Source organism: Diadema setosum, chromosome 1 (genome assembly GCF_964275005.1).
Source record: "Diadema setosum chromosome 1, eeDiaSeto1, whole genome shotgun sequence".
NCBI lineage: Eukaryota > Metazoa > Echinodermata > Echinoidea > Diadematoida > Diadematidae > Diadema > Diadema setosum.
The window spans coordinates 6,028,553-6,055,718 of record NC_092685.1 but is presented as its reverse complement, the minus strand read 5'-3'; the positions used below and the strand labels follow the sequence as shown (position 1 = coordinate 6,055,718).

The 27,166-nt window shown below is 35.9% G+C and overlaps 1 protein-coding gene across 1 annotated transcript in view; it reads right to left on the bottom strand.

Moving 5' to 3' along the window:
* Positions 1 to 5,187: 5,187 nt before the first annotated feature.
* The window catches only part of LOC140233344 (formimidoyltransferase-cyclodeaminase-like), a 46,645-nt gene continuing 24,666 nt past the window's right edge, over positions 5,188 to 27,166 (bottom strand). The window contains exons 6-10 of the mRNA XM_072313454.1: positions 20,918 to 21,061; positions 20,178 to 20,315; positions 19,153 to 19,214; positions 6,308 to 6,344; positions 5,188 to 5,403 (exon numbers count right to left, since the gene is read on the bottom strand). Coding sequence (XP_072169555.1) covers positions 5,188 to 5,403; positions 6,308 to 6,344; positions 19,153 to 19,214; positions 20,178 to 20,315; positions 20,918 to 21,061 — 597 coding nt within the window. The remainder of the gene's footprint in view (positions 5,404 to 6,307; positions 6,345 to 19,152; positions 19,215 to 20,177; positions 20,316 to 20,917; positions 21,062 to 27,166) is intronic.

The following is a 27,166-nucleotide window of genomic DNA, read 5'->3' as shown; positions in this document are numbered from 1 at the left end:
TTCGCCTCTTTTTTTGGCTTGTATGGAGATGTAAAGTCAGCTGAGAGTTAGTTCCCATGTCTGTGTGAAAGATTTCTTCTTCTTTTTTTACTTTAAATAAATGCTTGTTCAAAAACAGATTTTTTTTTCTTTTTTATGCAATAAGATGTAGACCAACACTTGTGAAGCAAGTTGGGGAAATCCTTCATTTTATTTTATTTTTTGAAAATTGTTCTTCTTCTAAAGTATATATATGCGCTGGACAGTAGAGGATTTTCTTTCTTTAAATAACTGAAGTCCTAAAGACGTTGCCTCTTCCTCCTAAGAAAATGCTGAAAGATCTAACCACCCCAAACATTCTGGCGACACAGCAAAGAGTGACACTGATTTGGAGTAGATTTAGAAAATATTTAACAGGCTGATTTGTTGATACAGGTATAGTGTGTTTCTATTTCGGAAAAAATATAGGAGTCTGCGAAGGCGCACAATCATTTTTTTTTTAATGTTAGTAATCTTCTGTTCATGAAGTATAGAATCATTCATCAACATTATATGAAGGGCTTGACATTGGCGGGAGCCCTGTGGTCCTGGCTGCTAAAAATTGATGTCAGATCTTTAGCATCACCGAACTTCTTAGGGCCAACAACATTTCTAATTTCATGACTTTGGTGACACGAACGGGCCACCAGAGAAGAAAAAAAAAATTGATGTTTATCTCTGTAACGTGAGTTATCAGATTTATTTTCAAGAAGGGAGATCATTCACTAGCATTTCAAATGTCAAATTATTACAGTTAACTTCCATCAGGACTCCTCCGTCAGGCACTGAAACTGTTAGCCTGATCTCGAACATGCTTTTCGTTGTTTGTTTGTTTGTTTGTTGTTGTTTTTTTTTCATTTTTAAGATGTACACGCATCAAGGTAAAGATGGTATTATAAGACACGTCGTTTGTGCATATAGTTTGATTCAAAGTTAGTGATTATAGATTTTGACGGACTTTAGAGCCATTTGGGCCCATCGCACTGTGCAATGGCGGAATTCTCCTCGGAAGGACTAATGCAACAAGGATAACATGCTTTGCCCAAGACTCGAACCAGGCACTTCACTTTGGATCGAGAGTCTAGGGACTAATCCACAGAGCCACAACGGAACTGTCACAGCTTCATTAGGCGAGAGAATTTCGCAACCACTTTTTTTTTCTTTTAATGTTGAGACAAATTTGCGATCATGAGGTTATGCTTAATTCAGTTTTGAGTGGACAACATGATGTTGACGTGCATGAGAAAACAAGAAGGAGGGAGAACATTCTTCTTCCGAACAATTTTTGTTTTTAAATGAAACTCTACGAATACCATTCTTGCGAAAGGAAGGTAACATTACCATTTTGCTCTCGATGATTCGAGAAGAGAAGACGAACACGGAATGACGAACAAGGTCATCTCCTGACATTTCCTTTCAAGATTGCATTCTGGGAATGCACGACAAAGGGGTCAAATAGTTGGGACGATCTCTCATCTCAGTCCTAGCCAAAGTCTTTAAAGTGTCTAGCAGTTCGTTGGTCTTGGAAATGTCCTCTCCCTTTCCTTTTGTCGTTGACCAGTCATCGCACTGCTGGAAAGACTCCTCCTTATGTCGTGAAATACGTTTTAGGTTTTAGGTTAGGTTAGCAAATTTCATTGGTGAGACATTCAAGTCGAGTTTAATCAATTCATTTATCAAAATCCCTGAAAAACAATCCCTTAGACTTCCTCCCCTCCCACTCTTTGTGACGAACTGGTGATAAAATGCAAATAGATCGATTATTTAGGCATCTGTCAAGTGCTGCATCGATTATGCATGATGAGGGTTTGTGATAGTGAGCATCTAATCACATTGAAACTCTTACCCAGCGATGATGAGTGGATGATTAGCTTCATAGTATGTAAATCAATTCTCTGGTTTCTCGAAGAAAAGAGAAGTCGAATAAAAGGCAAACTGGAAATGCGGTAAACACCTCTCCCTCTGGACGAGTTGTGGGATTAAGTCTCTTTCTTTCTCTCTATTCCCCCCTCTCTCTGTATTCTTTATCTTCTTTTTGTACATTGGCAAGGATTACATGTTGTTATTCTAGTCGAGCTAACTCAGTAAACGGGTTTGACTTTCTGTAATCCGCGGTGATTTCAGCCTTTGTTCGTCTTCAGCACTCGGCGAAGATAAAGGGCGACTTGACAAGTTACAAATTATCGACACTGCGCTGATAATGCAAGGCTCGACTGGTCATGCCTATTTAAGCAACCTAATCTGCTCTGCTATTTGATTGAAGACGGAGAAAGACAGTGAGAGAGGGGGGATCTTTCCTATATTTCCACCAAAACATGAAGAAGGACAAGCGAGTTGAAAACTGTCAAATCCGGAAAATTTCCTTGCCTCTTTTTGGAGATTAGGATTGTAGAATCGTCCTCGCGGGTTGTTGTCGATTTCTGTCTTCTGTGAGAGGATAGATTTGTTCCAGATTCACTTCATTAAAAAGCGATGTAGACCGGAGGCGATGATTAGCAGGCAAAGAGTGGGGGATAGAAACAAAACAAAACAACACAGAACAAAACCCTGCATGAATCTTTATCATGTACAATGTACTCGCGATTCCTCATAATGGTCATTTATCCTTTGAATATTGTGTGATGGCCTGGATGAGAGAGATCAATCTTTTGGCCTTTCTGTGACCTTGAAGATACCTAGGGAGCATTTGAATATTCAAACATGTCTCAGAAGACTCTTTGGGAGTCTCTCTTTTCGGTTGACAGACTTGCAGATACAAAAACAAACAAACAAACAAACAAACAAAACTCGAGTGTGAAGACATAAATCAAACAGACAAATCGAATAACATTTTTCTTCTATTATGGCGTTGCATTCTTGATGATCTGTAAACCTGTATATATCTGTACGTGTACGAAAGGCAATGTGTATGATGCTATTGTGTGTGTCTGTGTGTGTGTGTTTGCGTGTCTTCTTATCACATGCATAATCAGGGCTCCACACTTTTTTTTTCCTCTGTTGGCATATTTCGGGCCACTAAAATCTGTAAGTTTAAAATGTTTGTGGCCCGAAATTGAATGAAGTGGACAGAATGATAATAATAATAAAAAAAACAGAAGCAAAGAAATCCATTCGTCTCTTTATTTAATGTGTATGCCTATATATCATAATGATATTGTGTATTATATGAATGATTTGAACTGTCTCTTCGTATTTCCTTTTGAATTACAATTATAGGTCTAATAAACTTCAGGTAATTCTTATTACATTATTAATATTAATATAATCTTATTGCCACGTCACTTTCATTATTACATTACTTGATTAATGACTTTGATTTCTCTAAAAATTATTATAGAGACTCGAAAATATAACATAAAGCTATGTAACCTTCAACCGTGACTATAGAATTTCCAGAATTTGACTAAAATTCCCTTTACGCTGCTGAAAAAAACCCCAAACAAACTTGTGGTTAAAACAGGATAGCATCTAGGCTAAGGAAGTTCATATGGTAATCCTAAAAAATGTGTTGAAATGATCAAATCAAAATGTGTGAGGTGATCCTGTTATAAGATGATAGCCTTTTCAAATCCAAAATGTGATTTACAGATCTCTTCACAACTTGCATAATCGCAGTTCAAGCAACTGAACATGACACCATTACTGACGATATCCACGCCACTTGCACAGGGGCAATCAGTGCTTCACAAACCTCTGCGACCACGCTTTTAGCAGATCCAAGTTTTGTCGATGAACGAAAACTTCATAATGAATAGTTGAAATTAGGAAATATTTGGTGCAATATTTTCAACAAATCTTTTATTTCTTACAAATCTTATTTAGATCTATGGAAAATAATCGACATTTCATTCTATATTGTTAAAGTCTGATTAATTTTGTAGCCTCAGTAAAGATGAGAAAGAAGATTACTCTTCTTTATACAGTACATGGAGTAGCGCTATTGGACTCAACGACTTTTAAATTTTCAATAAGTTTGAGACTCGAAGAACGCAGATATTCTCGACAAATCGCCGCTACTTCGGTAGATTTTAATGTTTTAGGGGCCTCAAAGTAATTGAAAGTTGTGGATTTGTTTAGCGGAATCTTATTTGCCCAATCGAGTCAGCAAAAATTTTATCTTTCTGGAAGTTAGGTGTGTTCCGACATCAACTTTCAGCGGCCCCGGGCAGCCCCCGGGCCAATACCAATATCGAGCCCTGTATGTTTGAATGAGTGATTGTGAGTAAGTGTGTTTGTACGTATAATTTATGAAAATATCGATAACTGGTTTGTTTGATATTCTGTTCGTGATTGTTTTCAAACATCTTTGCAAAAGTTACAAAACTGATAAAACAAGGCAAATAGTATACTGTAAAACATGATATATTCGCGGCATGAATTTTTCGCGAATTGGAGCCAACGGCCTTTTTTGCGGCATGAAATTTTCGCGAACTTCCACTGGCATTCAATGCATATAATGTAGACAAAAACTTTCGCGTGCATTTTAATTTCGCGAAACTTTGCGATCGCGAAATTCGCGAAATTAAAATGCACATTCCTCGTTTTAGATAGTAAGATACGAGACGAAGTACACACATACAGACACATAAACAAACAGGAGACCAAATCTTTTGTGAATTGAAGAAAGGGAAAGTAAGTAAGCGTTGGAGAAATGACAGGAAGATTAACGACTAATTGCATACAAATATCATATTCATATCAGAAATAAGAGACTCAACATGTAAATCCTTGACTGGTCAGCTGTGAGGAAAAAACATTTGTTAACAATATCTCAAGGTACGGTATACGCTGACCCAGATTATGTATGTCTTCATCTGCGAGTTCGCCAAAATCCTGTTTTTGCTATTTTTGTCTTGATTAAGGAACACATGTTTATTAATTTCGTGCAAGCTCCCGTTGTAAATTTAGTGGGATATTCAAGGCGCTGCTTCATCTTAGAATTTTTCTAAAATTTATGGTAAAATGTCGACCAATGGTGGAACTAAAGTCTGTAATTCCGACTTCTTTATGTGGCTGACAACTTGTTTGTATCAACAGCTATTGTAATATTTTCGCCAAGGAATAATCTTTTAAAACAATATTTCAGTTATACATCACAGCTCTGTGTTTACCACTGGTCAAAGAGTGAAGGTAAAAAAAAAATGGGGGAATGAATGAATAAGGGGACCGTTATAGCTGCCGTCCTTTGTTCGTTGAAGACATGGTGATGAAAACCAAGATGACCGAGCCATCATTCAGCGAGAATAGACCACTGGCATACGCCCTGTAGCCCCCGCGCTCCTCGAGGACAGCCCGTAGATAATATCGGCCAGCGGTGATGGTTTTCCTATTGAGCATGAAATCCGACTTGTGCCTCCCTTGCAGGTGCAGGTTAGCCCTTTGTGCCTGGATTAGTTACAGAGGATTAAGCGCATCAGATCAGCTTATCTCTCCCCCGTTGGAGGATATTTGGAGAGCTGATCTCCTTGCGGTGACCTATGGTGGCTTCGTCGACTGGTGGCGCGCGTCACCAAAGGCAGAAAAAAGACGTAAGCAGACGAACCAAGACTTCATTCAGCGAAGGACATAGTTTTCTTGTACATGCACAACATGCGTGCATATGTACATGTTTACATTAAGGAAACAAAGATAATTTATGAAAGAAATATATAATTCAGAGGGGTAAAGGTTCAATGTGAGTTTCTTCAATTTGTCTCCCTTTACAAATTAAATTTGTGAAGATCGCGACTGCATATCTGTAAATTAAAAAAAACATGTCGGAAAAAGGGATACAGTAGGACTCAAACCTGTCATCTACTGTAGATGACAGATGACACAAAATGCAAAATGAATGGATTGATGACGGCGGAATTTCTTTTAATTCTAATTTAGGATTGTACATTATAATGAAGCACAGAAGTCATGGTTTTGTTCGATTATTAAAGGGATGGTACAGTTCCGGTTGAGGTGGGGCTTCAGGTTTCCAACTTTGTTTTAATGATGATTTTTTTTTTTTAAACAATGAGAAACCACTTATGAAATATGGAAGAGCATAATATCATTCTATGAGGAATTCAAAGTTCATTTGATGAAAATCATTTTTGAAATAGCTAAGATGTCCAGAAAGCATGTTTTGTTTTACCTTTTAAAAAAAAAAATGTTTTTAAACATCTCAGCTATTTCAAAATCAATTTTCATCAGATAAACTTTGAATTCCTCTTGGAATATCTCTATGTAGGCCTATGCTCTTTACAATTTCATAAAGTAGTTTCTATAGTACCTCGCAAAAAGTTAGAGGCGGAATCCTCACCTCAACCAATGCTATGCCATTCTTGGTCAATGGTTGACTGTATGACGAAATTAACGAATTAACGAGGTAATTAACGAATTGAAAGCTAGCAGGTCTGTCATAATTTGAAACCAAACTTGTTACATTGTTTGTTTGTTTTTTTGTCCTGTCTACGTCCTTGTTTTCCCCGAACTTCTGTATATATTTCCGTGTCTCTGTATGTATTTCCGTTCCTTTACATTTTTCTATCGTAAGTGTGATTTCTTGAGTGACCCACTTTTTTTTACGAGCCTGTCTTTTACGTGGGCCGGTCGTTTCCAATAGTACAATTACTTTGAACAAATGGCTTTATATATCTATATCTATATCTATATCTATCTATATATATATATATATAATGTTCATGTTTACATTTTGTTTTTCTTGAACTTGTATCGACAACAAAAATATGATAATGGCAATACAATTGCATTGATCTGAACATTATCCATATTCTGAGAGAAAAAAATAACTAGAGAGTAGCGTTTTTCTGATGTGGACAAATCATGCAACAGACGCAGGAACTTAGACTTTCTTAATTACAAAACTTAATTTTCTTTTTAATTCAGTAAATGGTTTCGTACTGAAAAGTGGTCACATTTTCAAGCGAATGTGCATGGTATAAAGTGAGAGTTATTACATTGAGAAAACTGATAAAAGATAAGTAAAAGCTGACTATTTAAGCTCAAAGATCGCGAAATGATTCTGAGCCTCTTGTCTTGGCTATGTAGGATCTACGTCAGTAACTTTCGTATATCACCATTAAGGTATACTGCTATTCTCCTCCTAGATTTTGGGCGACCACAATAAACGATGCATGCGGAATAACGAGAGAAACCTTCGATTTGTTAGAGAGAGTAGCTTGCATAAAACATTGGAATGTCTTGAGGGAAAACCAAAAATAGTCACATATAACTATCTAATAAACACCAAAGCCATGAGTATTATGTTGATAATACTGTTAAGTTTGAAACTCTTTGTTGATGCTTACTTCATAGAATTTCACTTTTTTCATTATTATTACTTATTATTATTATTACTATCATCATTACCTTTATCATCCTTATCATCATTATTATCATTACCAGGCATTTAAATGCGTTATACATGTAGTTCAACTAAATCTCAGGGCTTACATGAACAAACTGACTACAGTTAGTTAGTTTTGCAGCTATAGTTTCAGGACCTGTTTTTCCACCCCATCTCCTTAAAACAAACCTATTGTAGGTCTCATAGGATTTATCTCTTAGCCGTCATACGTGAAAAACACGGCACTTTACCGGGTCGCTATAGACACACCTAACAACACAACTTCAGATAATCAGATTCCGATGTGAGGATTGTGCGCCTTTTTCTTTTTTGGGGAAAGTGGATAAAACCCCTCTTCCCAACTTCCATTTTTGCCTTCCCTATTTGCTCTAAAAAAGAGGGAAAAAGTTTACTCAGTAATCCTGAAAGCTAACAAATCAAGTGGCAGAGGAGAAAGGGCGCGAGAAGCTGCGCATTCAACCCGGGCTTGTAGGACGCGCGATGAGCTGGTTGGTGGCGTACAATAGCTTACAGACCACCTACCACCAGTAGCAGTCTGATACCCCTGGGCGGTGTAAGGGGGCTACTGCTGATTTGCCTCTTCTTTACCACCGGACTGCTTAATACTTGGTCCACAAGAGATGGAGGACAGAGAGGTAGAAGGAAAGAGAGGGGGAGAAAGTATAGAGAAAAGGGAAAAGGCTCTAGGCCTTCGAGTTTCGTTGTTGCGAGGAAAGGATTACCCATGCGCAAACAGTCTAATGCGTTCTTCTGATCGCGTAATACGAGCCCGAGGCGCGAGAACTTGTTGGGTAGCAAGCAGGTCCCGACTGTCTTCAGCTCATGGCGGACAAAAGAGTTACGCCACAAAGGTAAGAGGCTGACAAAACGATACTTTGTGCTCTGACCACCGCTTCGAGAGTTGTTTACGACGAGTTGGATGAATTTGCTAACACTCGAATCTCGCAGAAAGAGAGATACGACACAAAAGAGCTTAGTCAAATGCAGTTAAGCGTAAAATGAACACACAGTTATCGTGTGACCAAGGAGCAAGTTGAGGATTTAGGTATTTGGGTATAATGGTCAGAATGATGTGTCGTGATTGAACATTTGTAATCTCTCAAAAAAGAGGGAAAGAGTTTGGCCTGCTACAGCTCTGGCTAGGAGAATCTCCGATTTTGAGACGATAGAAGTTGGCCGCAAAATCCAAACACAACTAAAACTGAAAGTAGATAATTTCCTACAAAGCCTTTTTTTTTACAAAGATCTGTAAAGATGGCATGCCATATAAATGTTGAAAGGTGTTTTTTTTTTCCACCAAAGTAGGCTTGGGACATGATTGGTAATCACAAAACGAATTTACTGAGTTATTTACAATGGTACTGCGTTAAAAAAGACAGCTTTTTCTTGTTTCTAGGTGACGGAACAATAACTCGCCTTATCGGTACATAGGCCTACTTTTCACATCTAGAATAGCTCAAATTGACCTCTGAAATCAAGCTGAGATAATCCATTGCTAATCCTGGATGATATGCCACAAACAACTTAAACGGTGAAACTTGTCACTGCTCCCTGGCTACAAAATATAATCGGGTATACCAGTTAAAAAACACTCCACACAATCCCGAGGGGGGGGGGGGGGCGGGGTTAGCGGCCCTCAAAATGCCATAAAGTTTTTCCAGAGGTTTGAGGTTTGAGGTTTGGAAAATAGAAATGAAATTTTAAAAAATGAACACCAAGGTGAGATTGGCAGGCAAGAGGAAATTTTGATGAATAAGTAGGGGTTTTAGATTAAAAAAAATGGAACTGATAGAAAGTCGAGACATCATAATGGTTTAAAAGAAAATATTCAAGTTTTTTCTTGAATAGTTGGACCTTATTTTTCAAACGACATGATATTATTATTATTATTGTTATTATTATTATTATTATTATTATTATTACTATTATTATTATTATTATTATTATTATCATTATCATCATTGTTATTTTTATCACCATCATCATCATCATTATCATTTATTCGGCCATACAATTATTGCAATGTAACATAGTACATAATATAAGATGTAAAGGAGTGACACTTGGGCCAGGGCTCGCAAAAGTAAAATTCACTATTAACCGGGGGCATTTAAGCCCTCATGTGTCACTCCATAGCACATAATGGAGGCGCTGTGACATAGCGGATAAGACTCCCGACTCCCGATCGGAGGACCCGAGTTCAAATCCCCCCCCCCCCCCACCCCGTGCTTACACTATAAAAAAGTCCGAGTCAGAACAGACCCGGAACCGGGTTCGTTGGGGTCACACCCCGCTCTGGGTCAAAAATGACTTGGATTTGGTCATGAAGACCCGGAATGGGGTCACCCTGACCCAATTTATGACCCTGAATGGGGTCATATCTGACCCCATTCCTTGTCATTTCTGACCCGGAACGGGATGTGACCCCAACGGACCCTTTCCGGGTCAGTTCTGACCCGGATATTTTAAAGGTCCTGTTTACCTTTGGGAGCAGTGATTTCAAAAGTGTTCAACATATCGATGCATATGTGTAGGTCTGTTGTGTCACAAAACATCCTGCCATATGAAATTTTCGCAATAAAGCCTAAAATATAAGGAGATATCAGTGTTTTTCTCAATAAACCGTAACTGTATACGGTTTAGTCTGGAACCATTCTTATTATAACTGTTGTTCACATTTTGTGTATTTAACAACACTTAACATCGATTATACGGATTAAAATTTTTACAGTGGTTGTTTCGTTCCCTGACTCGCATTTTACAACTATTTTAAAGCACTAATGCTGGGTTTTTGTTTCATCTGCAAACGGTAAATTATGCCTTTAAAAGTGTACGTCTTTGGACAAGATGTTTTAACCACTATGTCCCTCTCGACCCAGGTGTACAAATGGGTACCTATAATGGGTACCTGGCACCGCTAGGGTATTACTAATATAGCAGGGCCCTCTGGTAGAGCAGTGGCAACACTGAAGAGGCTACCTTGGGTAAATAAGACCTTATCATTATTACTTTTATTGTTATCACTATCATTATTATCATTTTAACAAAGATTTTCTAATCAACAAAACTGATAATTCAAAATTGCCAATAAAACAAACAAAAAAGAAATTATTTCAATGCAACAATATTGTAACAAATTTAATACACAATTTATGGTGTAACCACAATCGACAGGAAATCATGATATAATAGAATATGATATCACAAATAATATAAGCATCATGCTCACTCTTGTTAATTTCATCACGTATTCATGAGATGACTATTAGGCTACAGGCAATACGTTTCATGACTTTAAATCGCAAATTGACGTTGATTTCCCGAAACGGAAATACTTCTGGTAATATGATTGATATCCTGACATTCAAGTTAATCGAAGTCAAACCAACAATTTTCTGATGGATTTCATATCTAAAACACTTACTAACGTTAAGATGCTCTTTTACGTTAATTTTGAAAATGTGGAAACTGGAAATTTTGAAAAATAATCTATCCTTGCTTAGCTGGATGAAAGTTTCAGCAACGAACAAACAACTTAATTGTCAAGTTTCCCTCTCCTATGATTGCACTAGTTAACAAGATTTGAAATCTAAATATCAGAGCTTGCATGCATGGTCCTTCTTACTACCAGTGTCTGTGATGAATGTCTACCTATGAAACTATGACATCAAATTAGTACTGAAAATGTATGCTAAAAGCTTTAAAACAGTGAGTAACCATTGAGTGAGGCCATTTATCATACTCATAACTTGCATGAGAAAACAGCGCTGGAATAAATTCGGTTTATTACCACAGTGATATCAGTTAATAGACATCTTTAGACTGAGAGAGTAATTTTCAAACTTTTCCCTGGTGATTTTTTTCCTGCTATCCGTTTGAACATCATTAAATTGCTAAAATTGTCTGATACAAAGAAACTTTAGAAGAATACAAAATATCTTTTTGATTCTACAAAAAAAAAAAAAAATCATGAATGTAAGTGAATCTATTGGATCTACTCGCAAATCTTCACCGTACACCAAACGGTACATATATACTGTTGGCTGCAAAGTCCGAGTAAGGGAACCACATTATTGAGTTTCTTTACAAATCTGTCACAACTATAACTCTTAACAATTATCCTTGTACGTTCAGAGAAATTTAAGCCTCACTTGTACTTTACTGCAGAACCTTTCTTGATATCCCAGGATCGAGAAAGAGACCGCTGAATTGGATCAGCGCTTACGCGTCTTTTAACTTAATTCTGTGGTTTGGCATGTGGGACTTGGACTCTTTTCTAGAGCTGAATTTCGCCCGAAGGAAGGGCGAAATGCTCCAATACGCTGCCAAGATATCAGCTGTAGTTGGAATAAAAGAATCAGTGTGAAAGTTTTGGTCTTTATCTGGGGTTGATCTCTCTTTTACGGTTTCCGGACTATCGTTGTCCATGCATTCGCAGAATAACACAAACCTATATCAACGATTATACTATGCATCATTTTTCTTTCCTTTTTTCTTCCTCAAAGAAAGGGGAAAAGCAGAAGAAAACGGAGCAAGAAAATGAGAAAACGTGGGGTAGAAGGAGGCGAGGTTGCAGAAAAGGACTATCACAGCTGTTTATGTCATATAATTATGTCACTTCTCCGTTTGGATAAGTATATAAAACTTCCAGGGGTAGCAGAGGTACTGTAACTTTAATTCATTGATGATAATTGTATCTGACGTTAAATGAACAAACGAAAATGAAATATCGTCCCTGTCCTCAATTCACTTTTGTCCATTAATAACCATTTACAGCTGGGCCAATCACTGGTCAATTACCGCTAAATTAGCTATCCCTAGAAGAAACTTTCAATGTATCCAACTTTTTCCTACAAGTGGTTGGCCAGATACGAGTAAACGCTACGTCGTGATTTTATTCTCCGGTTCTATGATACTTTATGCGATGGAAGGGCGCCATCACCGTGTACCTGGTTGCATGGCCAAGGGAATTCAACAACAGTATTACATAATTTAATGTATAATAAAACTTCTGGGCAAGAAGATGTGAGACTAAGCGGTCTGTTCTGGAACGACTTGCCGAATACAGCGCAGATTATATTTTGTGAGGCTATGATTCCCAAGAATTTTGCTGCGTAACACAGCATTATGAGCTATAAATCACTTTATAACTGAAATAATACATGTGGAAGGGTCGATAGTTAACCAGGGATAGCTTACACTGTATGAGAGAGACAGAAGTGTTTGAGGCTATTTATGTGCATAACGGTGAGAGTCAGCGCGAGGGATTTAAGAAGGGCAATGAGTGACGAAATGTTTGTTTAATAGATACTTTATTTTCTGCAAATCAACAAATCAATCAGCAAATCAATATACATAAGGCACATGATCATGAACATGTGGGAAATATACAAAATAGATTCAAAACAGAGTCGTTTGACTTGCGTAAACAAAGATATAAAAGGTAATTAATGATACAATATACAGTATGCATGTCTATGCAGCGGGGATTACAACAATTATAATTATGGAGCGATAATGCAGAGGGCCGCCATTGTAAGCATAGCTTGAAAAGATGGCCGGCCAGAGGAAAAGGTAGGGGCGTATACTAGTTTCGTAATACTACAATACAATACAAATTCTGCTGCGAAGATAGCAGGGGAAAAACGTGATGGTGGTGGATGTGCGTGCAAGTGCTAGAAAGTGCAGAAGGGCAGATATGCTGGAATGTAGAATAATCGAATTGGTTTGCTGAAAGAGGGAACGGTATGCGATGTTGCTATTTGGGAGACCAACATTAATCATATGAATTATTTGTTTTTAAATTGTATTTGAAGTATACTGTAATAATATGTGCTTCTTTAAGTTTGCTTTAAATGAAAACAAGGAGGCACATTGTTTCAACTCCTCAGGAAGAGTGTTCCATGTTACTTGCATATATAAAGCAAATAAGAATGTATCAGAATATAACTTTTGTTTATGGATGAAAGCGTGCGGGTTTACGTGTATGTGTGTAATTACGTAAATTATGGTGTACACAATGTGCTTATGGGCCTACATAGTTGTACATAAATCTACTTGACCTATCACACATCCGTCGTGGTTGATACAGTACTAGTATACGCTGGAATATAGTGTATAAATACAACATATTGACAAAATGAGTGAATGTGTATACGTGTATGTGTCGTATATTTACTCATGTCGTGATGTGCTGACTCTAAACCCCCGTGCAGGTAGTTGATAGTTGAAAACTAATTCAATTACATGAACAAAAGTGTGCAATATTTTGTTTTACTGTAACCCATCAGACTGTAAAAAGATAGTGATGCTCCATTTTAAACGTGTTTGGGTTTTTTTCAAAATATTTCATGCAAAAGATTTGGTGAAAAAAGAGAGATGATCACCGAAGACATATCCCAATAAATGTTCTTAGACGTAAAGTGTACCTGAACTTTTCCCAGTGGTAACTTCCCAGTGAGCAGAGTAGTTGCGAGTAAAGATTCTGTACGAGGTGCGCACAGAGCACCGACGGCCATACGCTTCCCGATCATTCTTGGAAGTGTCATGCCCGACGAAGGAAAAAAAAAAAAAGATAGACGACAGTGGGCGCAATACCATCAAAGCAGAGCACCATTGGCAGCAACCCCCCACCCCCACAAAAAATAATAAAAAACAAGCAAACAAAAGAAAACAAAAGAAAAGAAAACAAAAATAAACTAACAAAAAAAAAAAAAAAAAACCTCCGGACACCCTACATCACAGGGAAACTATACAAAAAAAAAAAATAAGAAGGTCAAGTTGATTTCTACGTATGATTTCAGTCAAATGAACAGAACGATGTATATATATATATATATATATATATATATATATATATATATAATATATGTATACATTATATATATATATATATATATATATATATATATATATATACATATATCTTTGCGTTTGAGGTGTGTGTGTGTGTGTGTGTCTGTGTGTGTGTGTGTGTAGCCATTTTTTACTGTCTTTCTTTTTGTCATGTCTTTGCCATACTTCTATTACTTCTTTCATATGCTATTCAATAACTTATTACATTACTATTACCAGGAAAAATGACCAGGTAAGAAATGTCAATACATGTAACACTGTTGATTGCGATAGGGTGAATTTAATGTAGTAGCAAATGCTAGTTCAATTACTACAGATTCATAAAATCCTTTTTAACGATATACATTTTAAGCATATTTCAATAAATCCTTGTGATATTCTTAAACACACAAATGAGTAAAGTGGAACACCACTGCAAGTTACATACCAAGGGAGTGAAAGTGAAGAAAGATTGCATGTAAGTGTATACCTGTTTGATTTAAAGGGGAAGGCTAGTAACTGATCAGTGGGAATCAGTGGAAATGCTGGGAGATGATTGTTCCAATCCTTATGGGATCATTCAAGAGTTCATTGTATATCTATTGTTGTGTGAAAATGATTTGCTTCAGAACGGTCTCATATTCAAGTAATGTGCAGATTAAGGCTCCGTCACTGACCAGGGACGCTAACCTGGAAGCATTAAACTGCACATTACTTGAATATGAGACCATTCTGAAGCAAATCATTTTCACACAACATTAGATATACAATGAACTCTTGAATGAATCCCATAAGGATGGGAACAATCATCTCCCAGCCTTTCCACTGATTCCCACTGATCAGTTACTAGCCTTCCCCTTTAATGCAACAGCAGCATGTAATTGAATTATGACATATTTTTATAAACAATGTTCTATGTTTGGTGAATGGATAGAATATTTCAATGAAACCTCCTACAATACTCTTGGAACACAAACTTTTTAATAAATCAACACCACTGCAAGGTATACATATCGCAAGTAAACTAAAGTAAGGAAAGGCTGAACGTACTTACATACCTCTTTAATTCAATCTAATTACAGCTTGCATTAAAATTATATATTATATATTATTATATATTAAGAAATCATATAAGCTTTTGATGTACTATGAATATAAATTATAATGTAGTAAATATAACTAAATATATCTATATATAGATCTATAGCATATTTCAATAAATACTCATATGATGCTCCTAAACACACTGTTGAATAAATCGGAGTTACATATTTACAAGTTACATATTTCAAAAAAATGAGAGGAAGGAAAGACTGACAGACCATAGCCCTACCTGTTTAATTCGCTGTAATATAGCAGCTTGTAGTAGAATCATCATAAACATGTCATATACTATGATTTTTGTACATATGGACCTACAGCATCTTTTATTTAGGCCTTCGATGATTAAACACACACACTTAAATAAATCAGAACAACAGTACTGCAAGTTACATAAATATTGCAATGGAACGAAAGTAAGGAAAGACTACCCGAAAGTACAAACCTGCCATCATTGACTACATACCCGGAACACACAATAGTCTACAGCAAACATAATACACTAAATTGCCTGAGAACACTACATGTATAATCAGCATGTTGAAAAGTCCCAAAAATTGATTTGTTTCATACTTTCAACTAGCATAACATCTCTACCATGAATTATACAACTGTATACATTGATTACCATATCAAATAACAGTCAAACAATTTACTGCGCCTATCTGTGATTATTGCAATACTTTATACACGGACGTAATCGTTAAAAAAATGATTAAGGCACAAGATATATCAATTTTATTACAAATTTCAAAACGCATATGGGTTTTTTCCGTTTCTACAAGATAAATAGAGAGAGAGAGAGAGAGAGAGAGAGCAATAGCAATGTCGTTTAAACCGAAAAATAATCCTTTTGTAACCAGTGATTCTTTTTCTTCCATTGTTTTTTGTTTTTTGTTTTTTTTTTTACTTCTTCAGCTCAATTCAAATTCAAATTCAAATTTAAGTGATTTCATTTCCATATAAAGTAATACAAAGCAATGTACATAACTCTTATATGAGTACATAATCATTTTAAGGAACTTTGAATCACATAAGCTTCAACAAAACATGGATACAATTATAATTATGATAGGAATATTACCTTGGAAATCAGGCAACATTAGGGTTGCAGCAGTTGTGTATGTAAAGAGTAGGCCTATTTATTTGAAGTACTTCTCTCATGTAAAAACTATCCATTTTTTTCTATTAACTTTCGTCAATATAGGAATCATACATTGGTGGTTCGTTTTTGTTTTAGTTTAGTTTTGTTTTGTTTTTGCAGGTACTTGGGAGGATTTATACAGTTAACAACAAAATTATTCATACCCCTGAGGAATTATTAGTTTTAGTTTTGAGCAGATTTCTTACAAGTGAAGGATGGAGTGATGGTGATTGGGTGTCAAATTTTTCCTCTTATTCGTCCTCTATAAATTGACATTAATTCCAGTTTCATCTCATTTGCATAATAATAGAAATGTTGAGATATAACACCCAATCACTGTCATTCCATCCTTTACTTGTAAGAAATCTGCTCAAAACTAAAAATTTCCCAGGGGTATGAATAATTTTGTTGTTAACTGTATATTCTGCAAAAAGAACGAAAGTAAAGAGGAAAAACTATGTTGAATATCAAAGACATATCCCAATAATCCAAGGAATATTACTCGTTAATTTGTGTCGTGAAGATCATGGAACTTGACTTGCCTATCTCACATCAAACAATATCAGAAAACATCATAATTTAGACGCATGATAGCATGGATAAAAATACACATCAGTGTGAGTAGGTGTATAAATCTTATTTTTCTTTGTCAGATTTTCATCTTACCTGATTCTTTTTTTTTTTTTGGGGGGGGGGGGGCGTCATCGGACAAAATGTGAGGTTTGTTTTAAAGAAGAGCACATGAATACAATCCGGACAGGTCAATATTTACAAATACCAATTGTGTACAACGCCTAATTTGCAAAATTTTGAGATATTTGAGTAAAGAGTCAAATTCCTGACAACCCCACTGCTTTTTATTGGGTTACATTAGCTATACATATGCCTTTGATAAATCACAATGGTTTATTTATGTATAGGTTTCTTTATATTCAGCGATCGGTATTGACGGTGATAAGTGAGAGAAAGAAACGTCTGAGGAGTAAACAGGAGTTTCAGTTTGTTTCACACTTGATCCAACACATGTATTATCTACCCTTTACATGCGTTGCAATTCCTTTCATTCTTGTGTATCCCAACTCCTTACAATTAGGTGATCCCATCACTGCAAGCCCTTGAGGCTCTTACGGGGCACCTTTTCCCTCTAACTACACTAAACTTCTCTTTTCTCGTATTCTTTTATCTGATTTGTTACCGCATTGTTATAATGACCTATGCCATCCCTATATCGTGTAATACGTGTGAATTATGCTTCATTTCATTTTTATTGTATATAATAATGAAAAAATTTGAAAGAAATAAAGGAGAGTTCTATGTTCTCAGCCATATATGAGTTTTTTAAGTAACCGTTTCTCTATCATTATCAGTGATATGATGTAGAATTATTATCTGTGAACAACGATATTACGCTAACATTTACTATGCGTTCCAAGCAATGCCAAGGGAATGTAATGTCAGAAAATCCTTCTATTCCTGTTTCAGTCATCCTGTTTCTGCGTTCAAGCTAGTTCTTGATGGCACGCCTAGAAGTGAAATATAATTGTTACGAAATGACATTAACGTTATGGAATATTGCAGAGCGCTGTGCAAACAAATAAGTAAACATATAACACTAATGAACCAATGAGAAGATACATACGATTTCTCCCGAGCATGATAATGACAATAACAATATATATATATATATATATATATATATATATATATATATATATATATATATATATATATATATATATATATATATATATATATATATATAATATATACATATATTTACATAATAATTATATATACAAAGCAGTAGAGGTAGTCACCTCTGTCGTTCACTTTTTGGTGTATTCACGACAAAGCCAAGCATTTCTGCATTTGTGCACGCAAATAACCCAGCAGTTAAGCTCATTCCTTCATAAACATACATCTCTGGCCACCGACATCAAACACGACATCGTTAATACTCAGCACTTTTGCATGAACTTTTTTGCGCATTGTTACTTTAGCACTTCACAACAACTGTCACTCAAATAATAATAATGATAATAATTATTGCAGTTACCTGAGCGGCAGCTTCGCAACAAGCCATCAGCTGTGCGCATTTCTATAGATATTTCAAGGTAACTGCAATTCAAGTCTCTTATTTTGCTATAATCGCAGATCTCTTGCTGAAAATTGGGCCCTGATTGGCACATCTCTTTGTCAATGGGGTAACTTTGAACATACCTATATCAAAAATAAAGTCATGAGATACCACTATAGTAGCATGCAATCAAATGCTGCCTTGTCTCGATTTCCGAAAAACAAAATATAACTTCTGCGACAAAATTGTATATAGAATATAAAGGTTTTCACAGAGTGACAGGATTTCCGATAAAATGTATATTTAAAATGCTGCTCCTGACCATCCTACTATAGACCTGAAAGCAATTGGGCAATCCACGATAAAATGATATTTGTTTACATAGACTTGATCATTGCTTCCGTATGACCAGTGTCAGACACGGGTTTGATTCAATATGTCATTGGTACAATCACAATTATTAGATATTGAATTGACTTGACGATATTTCACAGAATTCGTAATAAACCTTTTATGATATGTGTATGTAAATTCAAACAAATCGCCAAATTAGACAAGTTAGATAATCGATTGAAACCACGAGTCATTGGGCAAGATACAATGTAAAATTTATCAACTTACTCAAGGATTCGTGTCTCTGGGTCAAAGGGTCGCACCTTGTTGAGTCCGAGGGAATCAATCGCCTGAAGTCAGAATCAACCAGTAGGATCACTCTTCATATTATAATGAATACATATTTTTTTTTTTTAAAGAAGTAAATCAGGTATTTTTTTCACTGCTGTTCTCCTTTGCATATACTGTAAGAAGTTACTCAGTAAAAAAAGTTTTGTTTTTGTTTTTAATACTCTTCTTTTTTAGTTCAATTCAACTTCCTCAACATCGGTACTTCGTCGTATTATGTAGGACAAAGGTGGCTTTAAAAGCGTATATGGGAAATTAATGTCTAATAGATAGTTGTTTTGAGAAATATAGATACCAAACATTCGAATTGTGTCTGACTGTTCAAACGTAAGTCCTATAACATGCTTTGAAAAAAAAAAATAAAAAACTGTCAAAACGTGGGAATCAAATATTTTCCCTTAAAAACAATCCCTTATGATACATAGTTTTCAAACGTATGGCGGAGGTGGGGGTCAATCACCGTATGACTTGACTATGACTACGCATCCGCGTCAAAAAAAAAAAAAAAAAAGCATCGAAAAGGGTCTGACTTTAGACATAAGGCGTCATCGACGTTTTCCCTTAAAAAGAGGTGTTTAATTTTCTATCGCCTGTTACAGTGATCCTACTTTACAAAATGGGTTTTCGATGTTTAGGGAGGTAAATTAAAAGAATAATGTAAAGATCACTATTCCTTCTGATAATTATGTTGGGACGCGGGTGGGTATGATATAATACATTCTTTTCTGAGAGCGACTACCCGGCACCGTAACGTATAATATTCCTTGTAACTCAGTGTGTATGTGTATTAAGTGAGTGTGTGTGTGTGTATATATATATATATATCATATATATATATATATATATATATATATATATATATATATGTAATATATACATAATATAAATTAATAAATCTATCCTTTCAATCGACATCACGACACGAAATAACGCTGACAGAAGTCCGTATTCGTATCTATGCTTACAGTTTCGATCTTTTCCTGTTCAGTTCCTTCGGGGAGCCCTTCCTTCTTCCTGTAGTAGGCCCCTGCAGCCAACATCACCTTCAGGGGAATCATGCCAACCACTTCCGAGCCATCTACTAGTACTTCAACGCCTGGTTTCTGCGAGAGAGAGCATAGATGCAAACTCACTTCAATGCATGCTGACCTAGGAAAGAAGTGTGTAATATCGTGTCTATAGATGGCGCACTCCACGCCGTCCGTACAAACACACTTACGAAAAAAACACCTACATGTACGAGTTTGGCCAACGCAGTAACCCTATTGACGCTGCACAAAGTTTCCATATGATGATGCAGAAATATTTATACACATCGACAATAAATGGCCAGCCGCATCACTTTGTTATACTAAACATGCTTGTGTGTATAACTAGCGAAAAATCATGAACGTAAACATGATCAACCTGGTAGGAAGTACGTTGTTACCTGTCCATGATGGTCGGTAAATTCCTACACAAACCTATGACAACATCCATCCCTCTTGAAGGCTAGACTTACTTTATTGTTAATCTACATGGATCTACATCACCAAAGGCAGCATAAATGAGTGCATGTTATTGTTGTTGTGTTGTTGCTGCTCCTGTTGCCGTTGCTATTATTATTGTTGTTTACCAGTATTTGACTGTCATTACCATCGACAACCTGTGTGTGCACCGTGTTAGGGTGGTTGACCTCAGAAGGTTAAGATAGATCGTCTCTTACCTTGCTCTTCTCACGACAAGCTTCGTATGCGTCGTGCAAGCCAGTGACATCAGTGTCGAGCAGGTACATGGCTATCTGATAGAAAGGCTCCTCGACCTCCTCGACTAGCCATGTAGTCGCCTTCACAGCCTTCAAACATCCAGGCTATTCAAATCAACGAAAGAATAGTGCATAGTGCATCTCAACCACCACTAAACCAAACCACACAAAACACATGATGCGTGGAAAAGACTCATTTAAAAAATCAATTACCCAAATATTCAGAGAAGAAAGTTTGATATTTAGTAAACCCATTAAAAGTTTATATAAGACACCATAGAGGTGCCAGGTAAAAAAATATCAGAGGTGAAAATGTCAGAGGTAAAAATGTCGGAAGTAAAAATGTCAGAGGTAAAAATGTGAGAGGTAAAAATGACAGAGGGAAATATGTCAGAGGTAAAAATGTCAGAGGTAAAAATGTCAGAAATAAAAATGTCAGAGGTAAGAATGTCAGACGTAAAAATGTCAGAAGAAAAAATGTCAGAGGTAAAAATGTCAGAGGTAAAAATGTCAGAGGTAAAAATATCAGAGGTAAAAATGTCAGCGATAAAAATGTCAGCGGTAAAAATGTCAGAGGTAACAATGTCAGAGGTAGATATGTCAGAGTAAAAATGTCAGAGTAAAAATGTCAGAAGTAAAAATGTCAGAAGTAAAAATGTCAGAGGTAAAAATGTCAGAGAGTAAAAAAATGTCAGAATTAAAAATGTCAGAGGTAATAATGTCAGAAGTAAAATGTCAGAGGTAAAAATGTCAGAAGTACAAATGTCAGTTGTGTCTCGAGAATGTACTTTAATTGTTGTTAAGATGCTGTTTCCAGCAACAAGCCTTCTGCATTTAGCAAACTTTACGGGTGATAAAAGGTTGGTTACAACAATATGCCTTTTATCTAAAGCTACAAAAACGAATGTTCCAACGTGCAAAAGAAGTCCATTGGCGATGTTTTGGTGTGTGTGTGTGTGTGTGCGCGTGCGTGTGCGTGTGCACTTTATTCTATAAAATTGTCCTGTTTCATTGCTGTTTTGATGCTGCAAATCAAAGTTGTTGTTTTTTGCGATACTTAGTATCGTTTTAGAAGAAGAACATTAATTACTTTTGTTAATAATTGTTGGATTTATGAGAAGAAGCGCCCTCCCTACTCCAACTTCCCTCCCCCCCCCCCCATGATCGTAAGCAGAGCTTGATAACGTCAGAGCCAAAAAGAAAAAAAATACCCATATAGTACATGCAATATACTTGTAAAAATATATTTTCATCAACGATAACAAAGAAACGGCCCCATTTTATCATAATAAATATGAAGATAAAAATTAACGGGAATGGTGAGATGACACTAATCATGCATGGTGATGATGATGATGATGATGATAGAAATGATGCACGGTACGTCATTGCTATTGCTATGGTAAGAGGATTAGTCGGCGACTGGTCGCCGACTAATGATAATCTGATCTGCAGATAGTTTTCAGAGATTGAAAAGGGTTTCTTGAAGTCGACGACCAATATGTTGATAGTGTTCAACAACCAGTTGCTCGAGTATCTTGCCTGGTTGATTCATGCTTTCGCAGATCAGACTTCCAGTCATTTCAGTAGTCGGCGATTATAGTCGGCGACCGGTTTTCGCTTGTGTGACCATACAACTGGTTGTATTTGGATAGCAGTTTTTATGATAGCTATTGAATAATATTATAATTCATTAAATAATTTTAATGAAAGTGTAGCAGGAAAGCAGGAAAGTGTAGGGGAGACCGGGGAGAAATGGGACATTTTTGCATCATCATGAAAGATTCCTTGTAGCTTTTAAAATATTTTGTCAAGCTGATAGGTCATGATCATAATCATGTACTATAGATTCTGAGGTTTCTGGTAGAGTTTTAAGTGATACCCCTATATATGTTAGACATTTTCGTGTAATTAATGATTTGTTAAACCCTTAATTTGGGGGGAAATGGGACACCCCGGGGAGAAATGGGACAACCTGGGGAGAATCGGGACAACCATGCACAAAAGAATCCGTAAAACTATCACAAAGTATAGACTGGTGATAAAACAAACACCTTTTAATTAAGATGTAAGACAAAAAGGGAATGATTTTGTAAAAGAAGGCTTTGATTTGTAAACAGAAGACTTTTAGAGACGTATTGGGATGGAATAATAAATTGTTGAAGATGACTGCATGACAAAAGAAATGGTATTGAAATGGTAGTTTGTTTGTAAATTGATATTTGGGACAAAAATAGGCCAACTTCGAGTACTTTGGGCAGGACGCAATCTTAAGTGCGCAATATAAGGATTTTCTAAGGTTGTGCAATATAAGGATTTTCTAAGGTTTTCTATTTTACAGCAATAAAATTTGTATTACACAAGTAGGATTTACATGTTCAGTTCAGTTCAGTTCAGTTTTTTATTTCTGCATTTCAAAATCAATACAAATCCACAAATCAACAAAATACTTACATAGTCATTTACACAGCTAATATTCGTAACGTTTGGATCTTACATACATTTTTTTTTAAGGAACGAATATCATATATGAAAGGAAGCAATAGGAGATGATAAAAATGAAATGCAGGGGACCATCATCATAAGCTAAGCTTGACGAGGAAGATGGCCCCAGGTAAAGAGATACATAAAGAAAATCTTGCCACTCACTGAGTGGGGGGTAATTGTGCAAAGGGCACAACGAAGAGATACATAAAGAAAATCTTGCCACTCACTGAGTGGGAAGTAATTGTGCGAAGGGCGTGCGGTGCAGTGCTGTGTGCATTGTGTTGGGATGAATCTTGGTTTGTACGTTGAGTGTTATTTTGTGTATCAGTGTGATGAGGTAAATATTACTTCAGTTATGGCCGTGAACTCATTGTTTAGGGTGTTTGTTGACCAGGTGGTATGAATATTTATGTGTCAGAAGTATACTAGATTATGAGGGTGTTTTTTAGTTCTCTTTTGAAAATGTTCAACGACGTACGTTGTTTTAAATTAGGGGGTAAAGAATTCCAAATATCTGGTCCATTGTGCTTTAAAGATTTTTTTAGCTAAAATGATTCTGGGGTTTTCGAGAAGGTAACCGGACGACTGACGTGTTGGATATGAATGAACGGTGAAATTTGGAGTGAAGAAGCCATCAAAAATTTTTGGAAGACAATTAAATGTAAATTTATACATAAAAACAGCAGTTTGAAAGGTGTGAAGATCCTCAATTTTCGATGTTTTTAGTTGACGAAATAGGGGATTGGATGGGGATAAGTAACGGGAATTGGTAATCAAACGTACAGCACGTTTTTGGAGAGTAAGAATTGGATTAATTTTAGTTGAGCCACAGTTTCCCCAAACGATATTGCAGTATGTGATATGTGGTAAAATCAATGCATTGTATAAAATAGTCAGGGAATTTTGAGAAATGAAGTTTTTCAGTCGATATAAAATTCCTACAGTTCTTGAGACAGACGTGTGGATATTATGAATGTGATCGTTCCAAGTTAAACTCGAGTCAATTGTGATTCCTAAAAATTTAGTAGATCTTACTTCAGTTAAAGATAATCCATCAATATTGATATTATAACTGCTGTTAATGTTCTGTGAAGCAGTAGGTTTGAAACGTATAAAATTTGTTTTAGAGACATTAAGGGATAATTTATTACATATAAACCATCGGGAGACTTTGTCTATTTCCGTGTTCAGAGTATTAAACAGTGTTTCGAGGTTCTCATTGGAGTAAAAAATATTAGTATCATCCGCAAAAAGTATAAATTTAAGAGTTTTTGATGTATTTATTATATCATTAATATATACAAGAAACAGTAGGGGGCCAAGAATTGATCCCTGGGGAACACCACATACAATATTAGAATTCGGAGATTTAGACGACTTAAATAGTACATATTGCTTTCTGTTGGATAAATAATCAATAATCCAAGAAAGTGCTAAACCACGAATACCATATCTTTTTAATTTGTAAATTAATATATCATGATCATGTGACGCGGGGAGAAATGTGACACTGTTCTATTAAATTTCCCCCAGTGGTAAAAGAAACAATAAAAAATTCCTGCCAATTTTTGATACCTGCATGTCTGTTATCAAGTAATTCTATTTTCAGAAGTTTGCACACTTACTAAGTCACCAATTAACATAGTATAGGACCTACCAGATGAATGTCGTGAGTTTGATATCTTACTGACAGAAAGTGAGAAACAATGAAAAAGTAGCAAATGAGGGGTTATAAAAACAATTTTTTCAACTTACCTGTAGAGTTGTATAGTGGCTAATGGATTATGTCCATTTTGAGGTGAACCGAGGCTCATCTTTTTACTGATGTAATTGAATTGTTGTCGGCCGAGCATTTTTCAAGTTACAAGAGTGTATGCTCCATATTTCTCCCCGTGTCCCATTTCTCCCCGGTCTCCCCTATTATGCTTTTTCAGGAGAAGGCATGGAAAGCACGTGTTGAGAGAAGGGTGTCAGAAACATGAAGAAAAAATCTCTACATTTCTACGTCTAAATTTTTACCAATGACATTTTTATCTATGGCATTTTAACCTCTGACATTTCTACCACTGACAACTTTACCTCTGACATTGTTACCTCTCTCAATTTTACTCTGACATTTTTACCTCTGACATTTTTACCTATGACATTTTCACTTCTGACATTTTTACCTCTGACATTTTCACTTCTGACATTATTACACCGAACCACCATAGATTAGCTGGTCTGAGAATAGACTGCACCCTTGGTTGTTGTGTTGTTTTTGTTTTTTCTAAATGATTAATAATCTTCTTGCCCTTTCATCATATTCATATTATGCTTCATCGGCGTCAGTTCCGATTCCTGTATCCTAGGAAACCATATTGCTCGCTGTCATATATTGACACATGCACGTAGTCAAAGTTTCTTTTTCGAGCTTCATAATGTGTGTAATTTTGATAGAATAGTCTTTTTTTTCTGACCTCTGTAATTCGGTACAAACTAAAAAACGCGGACCTGTAATTAATTACACGCAGACAGAGATTTTAGATTGCAACTCACCCAGAGCAGGGAGGTGGAAGAGTAATGCGCGCTATGTTCAAAGTAGCGTTATTGAACAAAGTATAAACAAACAAACAAACCATTATACTGGTTTCATTAAATCGAATCTAAACCAAGAAAGTTGTGGAATCTTAATGTTTTAAATGTTTTGAGTAAAAAGAAAAAAGAGGGGAAAAAGACACCTGCGTTTTTATTGTCTCACACCGACCTACAGATCTTCACTATTTTTATTTTGAAATGACATAAAAAAGTGGAAAGATATTTTTGCATTAAATATTTTCAGTCAAATTCATTGTTGTGTTGCAATCACACAGAGATTATTCCTATTCTCAAATGTTAAATCATATATGGGCCAAAGTAAAACTTTAATCTGTAATGTTTAAAATTGTGCACAAATCACTGGAAGAGTTGTTGGTTATTATCATGTGAGTATATAAGTTTGTGTGATAAAACCAAATAATCGTCATGATACGTTGAAAACCGGTTGAACTGGAAAGTTCATTTACATGATTCAATTTCATACATTAATGATTAATACCGGAAACTTTTTTCTTTATTTTGATTTTACTCATTTTATCGCAATCAAATCAGGGCACCTAAAACATACTGAATGGCATTTTACCTTGATACGTTTTCTGCAAGATAGGTGCATAGAAGTTGATTATTTGAATGACAAAACACTCCGACGTCTGCAGTGTATAGGGATAATCTTCTATTCTAAGGAGCAATCACATCTTTGTTCTGATGTGGTTCGCACGCAGTGGAATAAAATCACGTGCGCCTTTCCATTCAGTTATATTTTCTGAAATTTTGTATAAAAAATAATTTGTTTGATCCTCAGTTACAATCATTAAAGAATTTTAAACGTAGTATTGTAAATGTATTTGAGTATCAACTGAAAACAGTTCACCTTCGTTATAAAGAAAGCACAGCTTTAAGTTTATGTTTAACCAAAGTATACATTTTGATATGTAAGAAAGACACATTACAGGAGTTCATTGCACAATAATGTTAAGAGAAAGTGGTAACTAAGGTTCGAAATTTAACATTTTGCAGTTTCAATTCTGAACTGATGAGTATGAGAGGAAAACTAGACCAGGGAGTATGAATTCCAATCATTAAGGAAAGGATGATTATAATACTTTCTTCTTATTGTTGTTGTTTTTTTATACTTCATGAATTTCT